The sequence below is a fragment of the Corvus cornix genome, chromosome 20 (assembly GCF_000738735.6).
Source record: "Corvus cornix cornix isolate S_Up_H32 chromosome 20, ASM73873v5, whole genome shotgun sequence".
Taxonomy (NCBI): Eukaryota; Metazoa; Chordata; class Aves; order Passeriformes; family Corvidae; genus Corvus; species Corvus cornix.
The window spans coordinates 7,608,094-7,626,309 of NC_046349.1; the positions used below are offsets into that span (position 1 = coordinate 7,608,094).

Below are 18,216 nucleotides of genomic sequence, written 5' to 3' on the forward strand. Positions count from 1 at the left end.
CTCAGAGTCCCCCTGGAGACAGGGAATAAACCTGCACCAGATCTTTGCAGGAGAGATATTCCTGCGCTGGGCCATATCCAGGAACAGGGGTCCTGCAAGGATCACAGAGTTGTTTCCCATGGATAGGGATTTCCAGGGTCCTGGCACGGCAGTGCTTTCCCACTGGAGCAGGGCTTCTGGAGCAGGGCTGCTTCCAGACATTGGGGTTGAGGAAAAATCCCATCATACTGTGATGAAAGAGTGATGTGTGGCATGGCCTCCCCAGGTGCAAAATGCCTCCTCCCATAGGAAAAGGGGATAATTAAAGGCTACTGATGTTCTGAGCTGTTTAACCATGCTGGTTTGCTAATTTGAGCCCTCCTGGAAGACCACACAGCAATCCCTGTGCTCCCACACTCTCCCAGCCAACCCGACAGAAGCAGGGCCAGCAATGGTTCCATCAGCCAAACCAGTTCTGGCTCCAGTGCTCCCAGTTCCAGTGGAGCCATGGGGATGTCTGTCTGTCCCCACACGGGGATGAGCCCCAGCTCTGCTGACAATGGCAGGGCAGGGAGAACCTGGGTTTGCAGTAGGTTTGGAGGGTTGCTGTCCTCGGCCATCCCAATGGTATTGCACTGAGCCTCAACCAAACAATCACCGAGATCACCGAGACCACAAACAAACAGCATTTGATTAGATTATTTTTTTTAACATATTCTTTTTCTGAAAAAACAAAGAGAAGAGGAGAATTTGTATTTCCTGCTCATGTGAAAGGAATTTGCCAGCATGTGGTGGAGAAAGCAATGCTGGTGGCCTGGAGAAGCCACCACCTCATGACTCTGGTGGCAAAGAGGAGCCAGGAGGTGGCTGGCAGGGAGGCTCCACACCCAGACACCTGCACAGGGGCAAAGGCCGGAGCAGGGAGCCCTTGCCAAGGCTGCAGCTCCCTAAACCTGTGTGCTGGGAAGAGGCAGAATGGCGTGGCCAGGCCAGGCTCAAGCCCCAGCGCTGCCAGGGTCTGAATGCCTCAGCAAAGCGGCAGCGGCTCCCAGCCAAGGCTTCAGGAAGGAATTTCAGAAAGTTCTTGGTGTGGCCTCTCTTTTCCTAGAACAGATCAAGAGCTGGGATCTGCTCGGCAATCCTCCCCCGTTGTTTTGCCAAGTTCCCTGCAGGGGTAAGAGGAGCAGAGTGAGGCTGATCTGAGAAGGCCTCGGCATGCTGAGGTTAGGGAGAGGGTCTGCATGGGCAGAGGGACCATCAGGTTGGGACTTGCATCCCCACAACCCTGAATCTCTGCATCCCTTCATCTCTGGATCCCTGCACGTCTGCCTCCCCAAAATCCCCTCATTCATACATCCCTCTATCGCCATATCCCTGCATCCCTGCCTCCCCACAGCCCTGGAAGACTGTGCTGTTCTCAGTTTAGTCAAACATCCTGTCATTCTTCCCAGATGGTCAGTGCTGCTGGTTGTCTGACATATCCAGCTGCACTTGACAACTCTGCAGCCCTGGCATCTTGCTCTCGATCGAAGTTAATTCACCGAATTCTTCAGTTTCCATATTAATAATGGATAAATCCTGTTGCATAATTATTTTCCACATCATCTCCCTCCCCTGGTGCTGAGAGGCACCAACCACCCTACAGATCCCTGCATAGCTGTGGTGAGGGTTGGGCACCCTGGCACTGCAAAGGGGAGCCCTTGTTCCTGGTCCCTTGAGGCTGGGGATACTGCTGGGTTTGAGTTTCCCAATCCCTGGAAGTGCTCAAGGCCAGGTAGAATGGTCCAGTGGAAGGTGTCCCTGCCCATGGCACAGGAGTTGGAACTGGATGATTCTATCATTCCCAAAGCTTCCAGCCCCCTCCCCAGTGCTGCTGAGGCCCCAGGAACCCTCTCAAAATACTGGGGGGTCTCAGCCAGCCCTTCACCAGACACTGGCACAGCCCCTGCACCCTACTCCAAGCACCTCTCGGGCAGGCTGCAAAGAGGAAATAACGTTGGAGAGAGGCATGCCAGGGTCCTGTGCCAGGCAGGGACATGGACCAAGGTGCAAAAGCCCTGAAGGACTGGCAGCAGGATGCAGTACCATCCCCATCCCTGGAATGGGCCCTCCTGCTGGTTCTGGGGACAAGGGCGGCTGCGGGCAAAGGGAGCAGCAGTGTCAGTGCACAGCCAGTTCCCAATTTGCACCAGCCTGGAACAATGACAATGACAATGGTAGAATTAAAGAGATGAAAAATGTGTCTGTGATTTGAAGAAGCTGGAAACACCCAGAGCAGGGAACAGAGGGCGGGAGGGTGGCTCCCAACTGGCCATCACCCCGGCAGCAAACGGGGTCCCTAATGCCTCCAAGCTGTGGAGCCCTTCATGGGGGGCAGCCTGGCTTTCCACAGTCACAGCTTGGGAATAATTGGAAGATTTTCTTGTCGGGAATTTCTTGCCAGGAGTGGCCGTGGCCTTTCACGTCTGCACCGAATGACTGCGAGGGGTTGGAAAGGCAGGTAGGGGGTCAGTGGAGCCCCGCGGCCTTGTGCAAAGCATCCATGTCCTGCTCCCATACAGAGAGCAAAGGAAGGGGGAAGGCTGAGTGGTGGGAATAACCACAATCATTTAGGCCTCAGCAAATGGCAGGGCCCACTCCGGCACCAGTTTTGAGGCAGCGGCCACATCTCTCCCAACCCTGGTTTTCCATCCAGGATGAAGTGGGAGCAGGAGGGGGCATCTGTGCCAGACCATCCCTGGCGCCTGCCATGACAGAGGCGGCAATGGCTGGTCCCAGCGCCAACCCGCAGTTCATCCCCCTCTTGGGCTCCTCTCCTTTCCTCCCTGGAATTTTGCCCTCCTGGTTTATTTTTTCTTCTTTTTTTTTTAACATAAAATTTTTCATAGCCTTTTAAACACTGTAAAAATTTAATACAAAGGAAATTAAAAAACCCAGAGGAACTATTCTCAAAATAATTTCACAATCTGCACATATCCCTCAGCAAATTGAATTTGTAGGAAATAAAGAACAAAATATGACAATAAAGGGCTTCGAAACAAATCTTAATGTGTCACATATGGAAGTGCAAATGCCAGCCTGTGTGCAGGCACTCGGCAGAGGTGGGTGGCATGTGGGTCTGGGGGGCACAGCTCTGCCACTCCCCAACACTGCTGGGAGTCCCTTGCACCCCTGGGGGCAGCTTGAAGGAGCCAGGAGGGTTTTGCTGCCCCAAACTTCACACCATGAACCCTGGCTGAGCATGTCTTCCTTGTGTCCCAGCAGCTCTAGCTCTGGTGGTGATGCTGACAGCATGTTCTGCTTCATCAGCCTGGATCCTGACCAATTTGTGGCAGTTAATGGGGAAAACTTCAAAGGATCTGAATCAGCCCTGCCAGGGTCCCACTGGGTGAGCTGGGAACCTCCGCCTCATAGCAATGCCCATGGCATGGCTTCCCCATGGCCACTCAGCACCCCAGGGTCTTGGTGGTGGGGGGACATGGGTGCTTACTGCACCCCCATCCTCACACCCCGTCCCACACACACACCCCCAACACCATCCACCCCCACAAAAGCATCTCCTTCCCAGATGTTCCTTGGCCAGCTGTGGCCCTGCCTCTCCCCCTTGTTTTTTTCCCCTTCTATTAATAAACCTGGCACCTGAAGAGGAATTTTCCCTGTAAACACCCAGCCTCACACTTTAGTGACTTTTGTTTTGTGTTTTAATTAACGAACTGGAAAAAATGTCAATTGTTACCCACCACGGGCACGTGTGTCCCGCAGGCTGCCAGAGACGTGTCTTCCCCGCTCTGTCCCATGCCGTGGTCACAGGGCAGAGCCACCCTGACCCTTTGCCAGAGGGAAAAGAGGGGGTATCTGGAGTGTTGTACCCAAATTGCTGTTGCACTGCTGCACCCACACACGGCACTGCTCCTGGGGGATCCAGGTGCTCTCCTTTGTTCAGACACCCCATCCCAGATGGTCAATGTTGCTGGTTTATCATGGTGCAGCCCAGCCCACCACGACTGGACCCCTTGCATCCCCTCACCATCTCCAGCCCCACCGGGCAGCACGTTGGACCAGTTTCATCAGGGAATATTCCACACCAGCCGGGAAGCCGATACTCCCCGAGAACATTGCCTCATCCCAGCCGTGCGTGCCTGGGATGGAGAGAAATGCTGGGGAGCTGCAAAAGACATCCAAAAATTAATGTACTGTCTGCAGCAGCGCTGGGGCTGCAGCCCGGGGGAAGCGCCCGCCGTGTGGCATGGAAGGAACTGCAAAGAAAAGGGTCTTGCGAGGATAGCGAGAGCTGCGCGGCAGGAGCAGGCTTTGCTCTGCAGGCTTCCCGCAGCTCCAGGATAAGCTTGGGAAGGGACTGGCTCTTCCTCCATATGTAATGCCACCTCCTCCTCGCCCCCGCAGAGGGAAGGTGCTGCCAGCCCTGGAATGCTACAATGGTGTCTCCGCATCCATGCGCCCCCACCTTTGGTGCTCTCTGCAGCCGCCGTGACCTCGGGCATCTCCCCCTGCACTCGCAGCAGAGAGCAGCGCTGCATCCCGGTTTTGCTGCCGGGGCTCAGGCAGTGAGCAGAGGCCAAGCCCGTGTGGGCAGTGCAGACAGGCAGCCCGTGGGCAGGGCGCTGCCCGTCTGGGGCTGGGACACCCCGGCAGCCAGCTGCTCTCGCTTTGATGTGGAGTCCCTCAGGCTCTGCACAATGCAGACTGGGGCGGGATGAAGCAAGGGTGATTGATTGTCTTGTTTTGTTCCTCCAAGGCTGTACTGGACCGCTCGTATTCACAGCTGAGATCCCCCAAGAGCAGGGGTTGGCAGCGTCCACCCAGGCTGCAGGGATGGGGCTGGTGTGGTGCAGGCTCTGGCTGGAGGCAGTGGGCTGGTGGTTTGAACCCTCTGTGCCTCAGTTTCCCCATCACCACTGCCCTCTTGGAAGCTCTTGGTGTCTCTGGATGAAATATATCCCCTGAAACGGTTCCCCATTACTTTCAGGTGTGCTGGGCATTCCTGGAATTCAGGCAGACAAAGGGAGCACAGGAGCCCTATCAAGGGTAAAGCTCATTAGGACTTGAGCGTGTTGACCTCTGAAAAATGGAGTTTAGCTCCATCCAGTTGATGAATCACGACTCTGTTTGTACGATGCACTCCCTGCAAGCAAGGTTTCCACCGCAGAACTAACAGGCTTTTCTGGGAAGCACTGGGGTTCTGGGTTTCCTAATTATTTTCAAACCCTACTGGCAGCTTCTCTCCGACAGGGATCATGCCTGCTCGAAGTGCAGCACTCGGGCGTGTTTGGAGTCCTGAAGCACTAATTGACTTTAGCTCGGCCTCGCTGCTGAGTGCTGGCTCTTGCAGCCCCAGTCCCTCCTCCTGCCCAAGCCTGCCTGCATGTGGTTTGCATTTCTTTCCCGGAGAAAAAACCCCTTTCTCCTGCCTCAGTGTCATCTTTCCCTGGAATTGAATTTAGGGGAAATAAAGGGGAGGCCAAATTTTCATGGAGTGACTACCTCCCCTCTCAAGGCAATGATGGCAGTGACGGGAAAAGCCCATTCCAGGAAGTCCTGTCCCAGTCCATGTCCCTTGGCACTGGTGATTTCAGTCACAATCAGGTGGCTCCTTATGAGCCAGTAAGCCCTGAGGCATTGAGCAGATTGTGGAGAAGCTACTCCAGTGCTGCTGGCTCTCCCTGCTATGCAGCGGGGGATCCCATCCTTCCCTCCCACTGTGTGCTAGGAAACTGCTGCCTGCACGGAGCAGGACAGGGATTCTGGAAGAAAACATGGCAGTGCCATCCATCACCCAGCCCTGGGTGATGCATGGGAGAGGAGCAGCAGTGAGCTGACCCCGAGGGAAGCAGCAGCCTGCAACACCTGAACATCAGCCACGGATTATCCACGGCCCCTCTCTGCCTTCTCCTGTGAGACTCTGGGTCATACCCAGCACACAGAGCACAGCACAGGGGTGAGCCAGCTGCCCTGGCCGTGCTGGCTGTCATTCCCAGCACAGAGGGCTCATGGGCTGCCAGCGGGGCGGGTGGTTGGGAAATCTGTTTCCTCTTCTGCTCGTTACAACACCACAGTGGGCGCATGCAATGGGAGCAGTGAGGCAGTGGGAAAGTATGAAGGTCAGGGGAGTCTGCGGTTTGTGTGACGGAGGTGACCCCGGCTGATGTAGCCCTCTACCTGCTCAAAGCACCGCTGTCCGGCTGGGATAGCTCCAGCTACCACCTCCCCTGGGACATCACCCCCATCCATGCTCTGTCAGGGAGCAGGCTTCCACGATGTTCCTGGATCATGTTGCCAGGTTAAAGTGGGAGGAAAATGGCCAAGGGCAGCTTCCTTGGTGCAAGAGCTGGGTGTGAATCATCATGAACATGTACAAGGCATCAGGACACCGGCTGCTCTGAGGGCTTTGATCAGCTCTCACAGCATCACTCCTGCTCCCAGCTGTGTTCCAGCAGTCACAAAAGGGACATGGCTGCTCCGATGATGGCACCAGAGTGCCCAGCAGCCGCTGTGATGCGCTGGCCTTGCAGCACAAGTGTGCCAGCTCTGCAATCCTCATCACCTCGTTAGTAACTTGGCTGTTGATTCCAGCCGGGGCCAGGCTCTCCGTACCTCCCACACAGTTCACAGGCCCCTACCTCTCATTAGGGGGCTGCTTTCATGTGGCCAGTGGTTTTCATCATCAGTGAGCCACGGAGCAAGTGAGGCACGGGAGCAGAGGAAGGAGACAACGGGGAGTCAGGCAATGCCACCATGGCAACATGGGTGCTGGAATAACAGCTTTGATGTAGTGGCAGTCAGCCCCAGGGCCATGGGCTCAGGTATGGCAGGGGCCTGGCTCCCAGGAGAGTCCTGTGGTGAGGGGATACATGGAGGCATCCTGCTTTCCTCACTGCTGTGCCAACAGAGGGGCTGATCAGGCCAAGGGGGACTTGGCACCAAAAGTCACTTCTCAAGAGTGGTGCAGGGCAGCTGACACAACACAGTGTGGGAAAATAAATTAAGGATGAAAATATGGAGGTGAGGCTACAGGAGGACAAGCTGAGGTCTGGAAGGGAGCACGTGCTGAAGGGCAAGAGGGTGGGGAGTGGATGGTGGGTGAACAGGGATGGCAGCAATTTGGATGGGAAATGGAAAGCTTGGCAAGCACTCAGCAGAGCTTCTGTGTGATCCTGCCGAGACACCAACAGCTCCTGAGGCCACCAATCCCAAATACCCTGTGCTCCTGCACCTGCAGCAGTTCTGCAGGAATCTAAGGCGAATCTATTAGCAGCACTGGGATACAGGATTCTGGATCAGGTTTCTGGAAGGACCTATGATTTCAAACTCTGCCTCACAAGTGGGCATTCAAATGGAGCCACTGGTAGCTGCCTGGCCCACCCAGGGCCGGGCTGTGCTGGGAAAGTGAAATGTGGATGCCATCAAAGCCTGAAACCGCGGCTGCTGCCCGGGAGTGAGCCGAGCCTTGGGGTGGAAATGCTGCTGCTGCTCTGAATCACATCTCAGCAATGGAGAAGATCCGGCTGAGGCATTTCCTGCTGTTCCCAACTCATCTCCATCTGATGCCTCCCTCACGGAGCTCCTGTGCTGAAATCCTGGCCCTGTGGAAAATCTGCAGCAGCTTTCCTGATGAGTCCAGCTGTCTTCCCTGAAGACAGGAGTGTCAGAGTATGGTGGGAGGTGTGGTGTCTCCTGGTGGTGATTCCCATGGGACCTGTGGGACTGTGGTCGTTCAGCGTGGGGGTCGTTCAGCCCGGGGGTTGTTCAGCCTCAGTGACTTCTTGAGAGGGAAATGGAAAGAGCGAGCAGTGCAAGTTAATTAATTGACGCATAATGAAGTCAAGATGAGTATCCCCAAGGAGCTGAAGCTCAGATTAGGAAAGCAGCAGATGATGGTGTTCCCTGGCTTTGTCCTGAGCCCCAGTCTCCTGCCAGCCACACTGATGACATTGGCTCTGGCCCAGGGGCAAGGAAAAAAAGCCCCTGAATGCCTTTCAGTGGCAACTTTAATAGAATTTAGGTGTTATAAACACTGACCCAGAGAAGGGAGTATGGAAGGGATGAAATAAACCCATCAATGGCTGTTTGGTGCTTTGGTGCCTTTGGTGAAGGCTTCCTATAGCAGCACAAGCAGACCCTGCATGGACTCAAATGCTCTTCTGACAAGAAAGAGCTAGGAGTAGGGAAGGACGCTCAGAGTGACTAACCTGGAGGCTGCTGGATGGTGCTGGGCAGAGACCCTTCACAGGATCATGGAATCCTTTAGGTTGGAAAAGCCCTCTTAGATCATCGAGTCCAACTGTTGCCCCAGCACAACCAAGCCCACCACTAACCCACGTCCCTGAGTGCCACATCTACAAGTCTGTTAAACCCCTCCAAGGATGGTGACTTCACCACTGCCCCCAGGGCAGCCTTTTGGTGAATAATTTTTCCCTAATATCCAAAGCAAACATCCCTTGGCACAACTTGAGGCTGTTTCCTCTTGTCCTGTCCCTTGTTCCCCGGGAGCAGAGCCCGACCCCCACCTGGCTGCACCCTCCCGTCAGAGAGTTGTAGAGAGAGAGAAGGTGCCCCCTGAACCTCCTTTTCTCCAGGTTGAGCCCCTCTGGCTCCCCATCCGCTTCTGGTGCTCCAGCCCCCTCCCCAGCTCCATTCCTTTCTCTGGACACGCTTCAGCCCCTCAATGTCGTTCTTGTCCTGGGGGGCCCGAAACCGACCCCAGAACTCGAGAAGCCTCAGCAGCGGCGACCACAAAAGATCAGCCCCCTGCCCAGCAGCCTCAGGAGGCGGCCCGGGCCCTGCGCAGCGGACGGGGGCCCCTCTAGTGAGGGGCGGTGCGGCCCCGGCTCCGCCCCGGCCCGGAGCAGCCATGGCGGGGCTGGAGCCACTATACGCCTTGGCAAGGGCCGTCATTTCCCGCCCGCAGGACGCTCTGGTCTGTGGCATCCACTGGGAGCTGGTCCGGCACGGCTACCGCTGCCTGGGCACGGGCGACCAGGTATGGGCCGAGTCGCGCTGCGCCGCCGCGGAGGCCTAGTAGGCCACGGTGAAGCCCCGGCCTTTCCTAATGCCGCTCGCCGGCGCCGTGCGGCCGAGCCCGGCGACCGCTGCCGGAGCCGGGGGAACCGCGCGGCGCCGGCTGTCTTGGGGCTACCCGGGCCGGTGCGGGGTCCGAGGGGCCTCGGTGCTGCTGTGGAGGTCGGAACTGGCGACTGCGGGGTTCTGGAGTGTCCTGGTGTTGGCGGGGTGTCCCTGTGCTGTAGGGGGTGCCGCTCTTGGAGGGATGGCGGTGCTGACAGGATCCCGGTACTGGGGGGGCCGAGGGTCCCGATGCTGGGGGTGGTCTGTGGGATGTCGCAGGACGGGAGATCCTGTTGCTGATGCGATCATTATGACTTCGGGAAGGGAGTTAGTATAGTGCTAAGTAGAGCTTGGTGCTGAGGCAGAACTCTGTAATAAAACGGAGGTGTCCAGTGCAGTGCTGAGGAGTAAATGTACTGAGGTAATAGTGGAGTGGGGGGCCAGTCTGGTTCTGGACCCAGTGCTAAGGTGGGGGTCTACTGAATTGGGATCCTGATGGGTGTTGGGAGAGTGCCTGATGTGGTGTTGGGGAGTAATGGGGGTGCAGGACAATGTCATGGCAGAGAACCCTCCCCAGTACCAGAGGAGGGGACAGTGTAGGGCAGGGCCCCCCAGCAGCACTGATGTGAGGCTGGGACAGACATGATGATAGCCTTCCCCCCTACCCCAGACAGCTCTGTGTCATGCTGGGGAGGTGAGGGGGAGAGTCTGGCAAGGAAGAGCATTGTCTCCCAGTCTGGGTATTTGTTACCTCTTCCTCCTCAGCAAAGGATGGTGTAGTCCCTCCTGTTCCAGCACAGGGATGCTGAGGGAGGCTGTCTCAGGCAGGGCCAGCCTGTAGGAAATACAGTCCTGCTTTTGCTGTCGAAACTGTGAAGGCACTGAGGGATCCCCTCCCAGAGACCTCAGTTCCCTCCTGGATCTCACTGTGCAGCCAAGACAAGACCCCCGCCTTAGGAGGTCATGCTGGGCTCCTGGGCAGGGTCTTGGCAGCCTGTCTGTTCTGTTGCAGCCAGGTCCCGATGAAAGGAAGTCAGAGCTGTTGCCCACCGGCTGGGAAGCCAATAAGGAGGTGTATACACTGCGCTACAAGTCCACGGACGATGCCCATGAGCTGCTGCTGAAGGCCATCATGGTGGAGGACAGTATGATCCTCAATGTCATGGTGAGCACCCATGTGGCCCAGGGGGTTTGGGGTCCTTTGGCTGAAAAGAACACCGGGGCAATTTCTTAAATGTTTGCTTTTGCTTGTTCTACCTGGAAGTGGTGTTTGTCCCTCAGGATGGGGCAGACTCAGGGGGTGTTTGTGTGGCAGAAGATGTGGCCCAGCAGGAAGCTGGTCAAACCCTTGCTGTGTCAGAGCAGTGGGACAGTTGGCCTTGAACACTGCAGCCCAGGAGCTGCCCTGCTTCTGTCCCTTTCCTAGCTCAGGACATCTCTGCAGCCCCCAACAAGCACCTTTTCCAGGTGGCTTTGCTCAGTGTTTCACCCTTTGCAGCCTGAACTGGGGAGAGGGAGCAGGGAAAATGTTGTTGTATGCTGGGGTTTGCTCCTGGAGATTCAGGCACAGCACAGGGATATGGCGGGAAGCAGGTGAGCCCCATTCTTTGTATCCCAAGCCTGGGGCTGGTGTTGTAGCTTCTCTGTCCCTCATTCCCAGCTCTGCCAGGCTGCTCACTCTGCTTTACCTGCATTTTTCCAGGATCGGAGCTCTCAGAAGGTGGCAGATGTGACCTTGGCAGTGGCCGACTACATCAACCCAGAGCACCTGGACGATTTCCACAAGTAATCTCAGTTTCCTGGTATTTTCTGCAGGAGGAAGTGTCCTACTGGCATGGAGAGGGGGTCAGAAATCAGGTTGGGAGGAGCTGGAGGACTTACTCCCCAGTACAAACCCAGGCCAGCCCTGAAATGCAGCCAGAACTCTGTTCCATGCCTCCCTCTGCGCTGGCACAAGAGATTTAGAGGACAGTGGGATCGTGGGTTGGAGCCTAGGGGAGGTCCATCCCACCTGGAGACAGGCCATTTATTTCCAGAGCATTGTGCTGGGTGGACACTGCCCAGGAGAATGACAGCTTCAGCCACATCTGCAGTGTCATGTGCTTTCCTCCAGTGCAAACTGGTTGGGTTGGAGCAGAAGGGAGTGGCTGGGTGACACCTTGCCCATCTGAAATGGGGTGAGGACTTTGATGCCCTTGTGTGCTGTTACCACTTCCTGTCCCCTCTGTGCTGCCAGCAGGGGACATGTTTTGTGCCAGGGACGCTTTGGGCTTGTCTGTCCACTCCCCATGCCTCTTGCAGCCTGTCCAGCACCCTGTGTCCTGGTGCCATGGCTACCCCAGCCCACTGCCTCCCCTCTCCTTGCTGCAGGGTGTACAAGAACACCGAGGAGCTGAGGACAAGGATCGCTTCAGGCATCATTGCTCCCCTCAGAGGCCCTGCAGAAAAGGCCGAAAAGGAGCCTGAGTCCAAAAGGGATGTGCACTGGGATGAGGACCCGCTCCGGCTCCCTCCCCGGCAGCCAGTGGGCACAAGAGCCCCATCCAGGTGAGTAAAGAGCGTGTGGCTGCTGAGAGCCCCCTGTCAGATGGGATGTGACCCAAACTACACGTCAGGTCCCCATCTCTCACACATGGGATGGGGAGTGTAAGGGATCCAGACCTTCCCCAGCTGGATCAGCCTGGACACCTGGGTTTGATTTGGTTGCTGGAAAGGGATGGGCTGTTCTGGAGCTGTGTGTTGGACCGACAGACCCAGGAGGGAGCAGGCAGGGTCTGGGGCTGGGAGGTGAGGTGTGGGGTGAAGGACAGTGGCCCTGCTCTGTGCTGGCTGAGGGACTGTTGGGGCTGGCAGAGCAAGGATGCCAGTGGGAAGGACAGTTGCCATTGTGTGGCTGGGACACCAGAGATGCATCCAGCCAGGGTGGGGTGCAAGGCTTCCTCTTCTTGTTCTCCTGACCCCACTTTCCCCTTGGAACCATTGCTGGCAATGCTGGGTAGAGGGGTCACATGGCACCTGCTTTGCCATCCCTTTCTGACACCTCCCAGTCATCCCTTGTACGTGGCAGGCGAGTTTCCCCCTCTCTCACACACACACTATGATGCCCTTTGGCTGGAAGTCAAGAGACACTGCAGTGGCTCTGCCATCTCTTGGGAACCAGCTGGGACATCTGGCTTGTGTGTCACCCCACTGCTGTCTGCTGCCACTCAGGGTGCGAGAGGCTCCATGGGGAGGCCTGGGAAGACAGGCTGGAGCTGGGCACTGCTCTGAAACCATGTTACTGGCATGGATTATTGACAGGGAGATGTGCCAGCTGGCTGCAGGCCCACCACCCCACTGTCCCCACACTCCTAGAAGTGGGACTGTGACTGGGCTGGGACATGCTGGAGAGCCTGGCCTAGCCCAGACCTGCTTAGGGATCCCCTGGCATGGAAATTCCTGGTATATATGGACAGCTCCTCCTTGAAGCAGTGAGAACAACAGGCTCTCTTTTTCTCAGCAAGCTGCTGCCACACACATCAGTGTCCTCATCCAGCAACACCCTGGAGCAGGGAATGCTGTGTCCTGGGCCTGGGATGGCTCCCAGTGGCAGCTCCCTCACACAGGGTCCCACAGGTCCCAGGGCCCTCCAGGTGTTGCACTGTTTGCCATGGGAGAGCACCCATGGGCACAGCTCCATGCAGCTTCTCTGCCCTTCCCTGAATATCTCGCTGTGTTCTGTGTTTCAGGCCTTCCCCCTTGAGCCCCTTTGCTGTTGGTGGGGAAGACCTGGACCCTTTTGGGTGAGTATGGCTCTTGAAGCACACCCTACTCTGCCTTTGGGGGGTGTGGGGTGGTTGGAGACCACTGGAACAGCATCTAGCCAAGTGTCTCTGAGTGGGGATGGTGATGGGACAGTTGCTCAGTGCAAATTGTGAGGGACCAATTGACAGTTGCTAAAGCTCAGTATGGTTCTAATATTGTAATAAGATCCCGTCTCTTGCATAGATGATAAGTTGCAATCTGTGTCTGTTTAATAATCAGCTTGTATTAATTTAACACACAGTAATTCCTGCAGTAAATCAAAGCTGAATATGTCGTTAAGTGAATGTAAGCCTCTAATTTAAACAGTTACCAGCTGCTGTGTCTCCAGCCCAGCAGTCTGCAGAAGGGGAGGCTGAAAGCCGAGTTCACAGATTCTCAAGTCCTGTTGCAAGCCTCCCGGCTGTCTGAGGCACTTGGAGAAAGCTTGGGCAGAGGCTGGGCTGTCTGGGAGGCTGGGCTTCACAGATACATCCTTGATATTTGGTTTGGTCAGGCAAGGCGAACCTGTCATCTTCCACTCCAGTTAAAAGCACACAGTCAGACAATAACCAGCTTGTGGTGTCATTGCGCAGTGTCCTGCAGCCCAGAGGAGTCTCCTCTTTGGAACCACTCTCCTGTGGGGATGGCATTTTTTCCCCTTTTGCAAGACTTGGTTCTCCATGGGTTTGGCTAGAAAAGGGACAGCTAAAAATGTCCCTGCTCAGCTGGAAAGAGAGGTCTGGAGCTGGAGGGACTGGAAGGAAACCGGATTGTACAAGGAGAGGGGATTCATTTTGGGGGAGTGTGTCCTTGTTTCTCTTGGTGCCTCCAGCCCTTCATCAGAGATTTCTCTGTAAATGACAAAAAAAAGATGGTAAATGGAAGCAGATTCGTGACACCTGCCAGCGCTGGAGACCCAGACTCTCAGGAATATGCTCTTGGGACCTGGCTGTCCTGGGGCGCTTTGGGCAGCCGTTCTAGCCTAATGGAACTCATTAGCACGGTTGTTAATGACTTGTATGATGGCAGCGGTGTCCGGAGGCTCCAGCCGCATTTGCACAAAACCGACCATGAGGAATGGCACTCGCAGCATGGGGCAGCTCTGAGGAGCCGCCGTGGTCAGCAAATGACTTCCAGGCAGTTCTTTGGAAAGGCTTGTGGGAGCCCAGCTGGCTCTTGCGACACCGTGCAGAGCAGGACAGGAAGCAGGGATGGAACATGGGTCTGCAGTGAGGGCCAGCTGGTCTGGTGCTTCTTGAAGGAACAGCCAGCACCTCTGCTATGGAGACAGGCTGAGAGATCTGGGGCTGTTCAGCCTGGAGAAGGCTCCAGGGGCACCTTAGAGCCCCTTACAGTTCCTAGAAGGGCTCCAAGAGAGCTGGAGAGGGACTTTGGACAAGGGCCTGAAATGACAGGACAAAGGGGAAGGGTTTCTCACTGACAGCGGGTCAAGTTAGATTGGATATTGGGAAGAAATTCTTCCCTGTGAGGGTGATGAGAGCCTGGCACAGGTTGTCCAGAGAAGCTGTGGCTGCCCCATCACTGGAAGTGTTCAAGATTGGATGGGGCTTGGGACAACTTGGTCTAGTGGAAGATGTCCCTGCCTGTGGCAGGGGGTTGGAATAAGATGAGCTCTGAGGTCTCTTCCTACTCAAACAATTGTGGGATGTTCTGCAGGGCTCTCTGTCTTTCTGCCATGGGCTGCCTCACTGGCTGGTCCTGGGAGCTTTCCTTCCCACGTGCCATGTGTCAGGTTAACCCCTTGTTCCCATGCTCAGCATTTCTTCTGCCGTTCTCTCTTTCCAGTGCCAATCTCATCTCCTTCTCTGCCTTTTCTCTCTCCAGAGGTCGAAGTGGGGGAATGATTATGGACCCTCTCCACTCTGGCTTTCCACATCCTGGTATTGACCCATCGTCGGGCATCCCAGGCCGGCTTCCCCCAGGAGCTGTCCCACCAGGTGCCAGATTTGACCCCTTTGGCCCGTTAGGAGCTGGGCGACCCGGGTAGGTCCTTGGCCATGCTTCCAGCCTGCCACTGGATCCCAGCTCATCCCTGTTGCTCCAGGCCTGAGCTCTCCTGTTTGACTCTGCTCTGAATTTCTTTCCAGGCCAGATCCTGACCACCTTCCCCCTCCAGGCTACGACGACATGTTCATGTGAGGAGTCACCATGTGGCTGCTCACAAACAAGTCTTCTGGGAAGCAGGGGCACTTTGCCTCTTCACTCCTCGTCTGATGGGCGTACATCTTTCCAGCAGCATTTTCCTCCTCTCTGTTTTGGGCCACATTCCCATGTGTCCCATCAGCTATAAAGGCTTCCCTGTTTGCAGAACGGAAGAGGAGGCAGTAGTAGGTCATTTCTTTCCCTGCTCCTCTGAGGGTACCCGGCCATTTGCACCCAGCAAGGTGGGAGCATGGGGTGTGGCGTTCTGGGAGCAGCCTGGGTGTTGTGGGATTTCTCCTCTGCTTCTCTGGGGTGGCAGAGCTTGCTGCTGGGGTCTCACAAGTGGTGGGTGTGAGGAGGGAGCTGGCTCCTTGCTGCTCCTCTGCAGAAAACCACAGCAGACTTGTGAAGGGGACAGCCAGAGTGGGCTCCCCACAGAGTGGGTTTCTCTCTTGCTCTGTATCTGAGCAAGGCACTGATTGAAGGGCTGGAAAGCCCAACCTGCAGGGTCTCCATGGGCAGACCCCCAGCAGCAGCTGAGATTACAGCTTTGCCTGCTGGCTTTGAAGAGCAGCACCAGAAAAGCCTTTGATGTGCATGAGAAGAGAAAGATTGAATTCCTGGCTCACCTTGCCCCCTCTCTTTCCTGCAGCTGTGGTGTTTTTCATTCCTGGGGTGTAATTGAAGCCCTGCAGGCAGTGTGGCGAGGGGTGCCCACTGGGCACTGCAGGAGTGTGGGTGCTTTGCAAAAGAGTTTTCTAGAACACATTCTCCTGCTGTCAGTCTTGTTGTGTGTGGCTCTGCCTGGCTGGCTTGGGGAGAATGGCTGAGATCTGCATCGCTCAGGCTCCTGAGCTCTCTCTAGCAACCCCCCATCCCCACAGATTCCCCAGGTCAGTTGATTTTGGGCCTGCAGCTCATCTCTCCTGCCAGGGGCTCATGCTGTTTTTCTTCTCGTGGTTTGATCTCTTAGAAGGATGTTCAGGAGACTGAAATAAAAACCTGACAACAGTGTTGTGCTGGTGCTTACTGGGGTGTCCCCCTGTGTTCCCTACTGTGCAAGGGGAAGCCCCAGAGCCTTTCTGGAGGCAGAGATTCCATGCTGGGAACTCGCTTTGTATCTTCCCCTGAGCAGCAGCGCTTTTCCAAGACGATGTAACTGTATTAGGAAAATGGAGAACAGCCCAGCCCTGCTCCTGCAGTAATTGCCTCTCCGGGGCATTGAATGCTGTTGGAACGCTGCACGCAGCTGCGTTGGCAGAAATAAAAAAGGGCAAGGGATCCCCCCATCTCTCCCTTTTCCCAAAAGGCTTTTCCTTTTAAAACCTCTTTGCCTACAAATGCAGTTAATAAAGCTGTGTTATGGTGTGTGCCATCCTGGGCTCTGCACATGTGGGAGCAGGGAAGACCAGCTGGAGAAATCTGGTGCTGGGAGCAGCTGGAGCATCCCCTGCATCTCCCCGGGGCTCATGCATGGACCCCCATTTGTGGAGGGGCTGGTTCTGAGCCCAGACCCACTGAACTATGCAGAGGTTTTTCAGAGGAAGTCCCACCTGCAGACCCACGTGTGGGCTGTGGGCAGTACCCATGACCAGAGCAGCATGGGAAGGATGGAGAGAGACACACGGCTCGGTGAGGCCATTGCTCTGGCTATCCGCTCTGGCTCCTGGGACAGCCTGTGCCCATCCACAGCTTCGTTGTAGGAGAAAGAAGCTCCCAGCCCTGCTGCTGGGGTTGAGAGACTGCAGACCCCAACCTTACTGCGTGAGGGAGCAGAAACAGCTTTGGCCTCATCGAGAGGCCCCTCTCTGCGGGGGGCGGCTGTTTTCTGTGCCTGAATTAATCATGTTCTGCGACCTTCCAGGAGGGAGAGACGCAGCCGGCTTTGATGGGGCTAATTAAAGCGAGTCAGCGCCGGGAGAGGCTGCGGCAGGGCGAGGAACCAGCTTTTGTCTGCAGCGCCTGGCCCCAGCGGGTCCGTGGTGTTGTGCAGCTGGGAAACAGGTGGCAGAGGAGGGGAGTGGGTTCCAAAGGGGACAAATGTCCGATTCAGGCCTTTGCCTGAGCCTCTGGGCTCCCAGGGCTGACCCATCCGCTCTCCAGAAAGGATGGGTAAAAGGAGGAAAGGATCCTCCTCTCTATGTCACAGGACAGGATAGTGGATACAGGAGACTGTCCCCACAGTTGGCTTGGGTCCCACCAAAGGGCCTGGAGCATGGCAGAGGTGGCTCCTGAGAACCAGTGATCCCAAGCACATTCTTTATTCCATCTGTAGGGCTTGTGGCCAGCACAAACTCCATTCCCTGACAATGCCTGGGAGGCAGCCGACCCCATGGTGGGTTTGTACCACAGTGGCTGTGACAGCCAGGTCTCCCTTCAGCAGGAGGGACAGTTCAGGCCCTCAGCCATGTGTCTCTGTCCCCAGCACTGCTGTTTCTACCCTAAGCGACAGAAAACATTAACATGCATGGGAGCACAGTAACACACCCCACGTTAATTTTTATGGGGAGGCTGTGAGGAGCGGCTGGGGCTGGGTGTGCAGTCTTGGCACAGGCTCAGCCTCCCTCCGCCAGCAGCAGCACTTCCACTACACGTTTGAAGAGAGGCACTGGATTATTGGTAATGGCTCAGGATCCCCAGAGAGTCCTTCAGGCCATCTGCCAGCCCGCCCAGCCCACAGCACCTGCCTGCCTGCTCCCGATGGGATGGCAGAACCCCCGGCGTCGCTAATTACTCTGCAGCCGGTGCTACATCCCTTGGATCCTGGGTGCAGGGAAGCCGTGTGTGTGGCCCAGCTGGAAAACAAAGCAGCCGCCGTTATATGGAACTGGGAAAAGCACACTAGGCCCTCCCTGCTTGCGTTGCTTGCTCCTGGCACAAACAAAGCCCCAAAACACCAGCACTGGGGGACTGGAGAGCCATTGACCCTCATTCCACTCAGGCTGCACAGCATCAGCCTTTCCCAGCCAGATTTTTCTCAGCACTCTGGAATATTTTGGATTGCTTCCTACTACTCCTCTGCACATTAAGCACCACATGCTAGTGCCTCTTCCCTAGTGCCTGCCAGAGTGATGAAGGGACAGCCAGGTCAGACAGCTCTACATCTCTCTGTCACAGCCACCCTACACCTCAGCCTAGGGGAGCCTGTGTACAAAATCACATCCCAGCCCTGGAGTTCTCTGTGGGGAATCTTCTTTAATGGCACTCCTT

General features: G+C 56.0%; 1 protein-coding gene across 1 annotated transcript; it reads left to right on the plus strand.

The window, feature by feature from the left end:
* Positions 1 to 8,800: 8,800 nt before the first annotated feature.
* Positions 8,801 to 16,020, plus strand: PSMF1 (proteasome inhibitor subunit 1). Its single transcript, XM_039563624.1, has 7 exons — positions 8,801 to 8,977; positions 10,073 to 10,225; positions 10,763 to 10,845; positions 11,431 to 11,607; positions 12,789 to 12,842; positions 14,689 to 14,847; positions 14,952 to 16,020. The coding sequence occupies exons 1-7, from the start codon at positions 8,849 to 8,851 to the stop codon at positions 15,001 to 15,003; spliced, it is 807 nt and encodes a 268-aa protein (XP_039419558.1). The 5' UTR covers positions 8,801 to 8,848; the 3' UTR covers positions 15,004 to 16,020.
* The last annotated feature ends 2,196 nt before the right edge of the window (positions 16,021 to 18,216 follow it).

Bases quoted from the DNA above. Each gene is read 5' to 3' on its own strand.
- PSMF1 (XM_039563624.1), top strand. From the start codon at position 8,849: ATGGCGGGGCTGGAGCCACTATACGCCTTGGCAAGGGCCGTCATTTCC. The intron at 10,846-11,430 runs GTAATCTCAGTT...TCCTTGCTGCAG, and splicing joins CACCTGGACGATTTCCACAA to GGTGTACAAGAACACCGAGG. The intron at 11,608-12,788 runs GTGAGTAAAGAG...TCTGTGTTTCAG, and splicing joins GGCACAAGAGCCCCATCCAG to GCCTTCCCCCTTGAGCCCCT.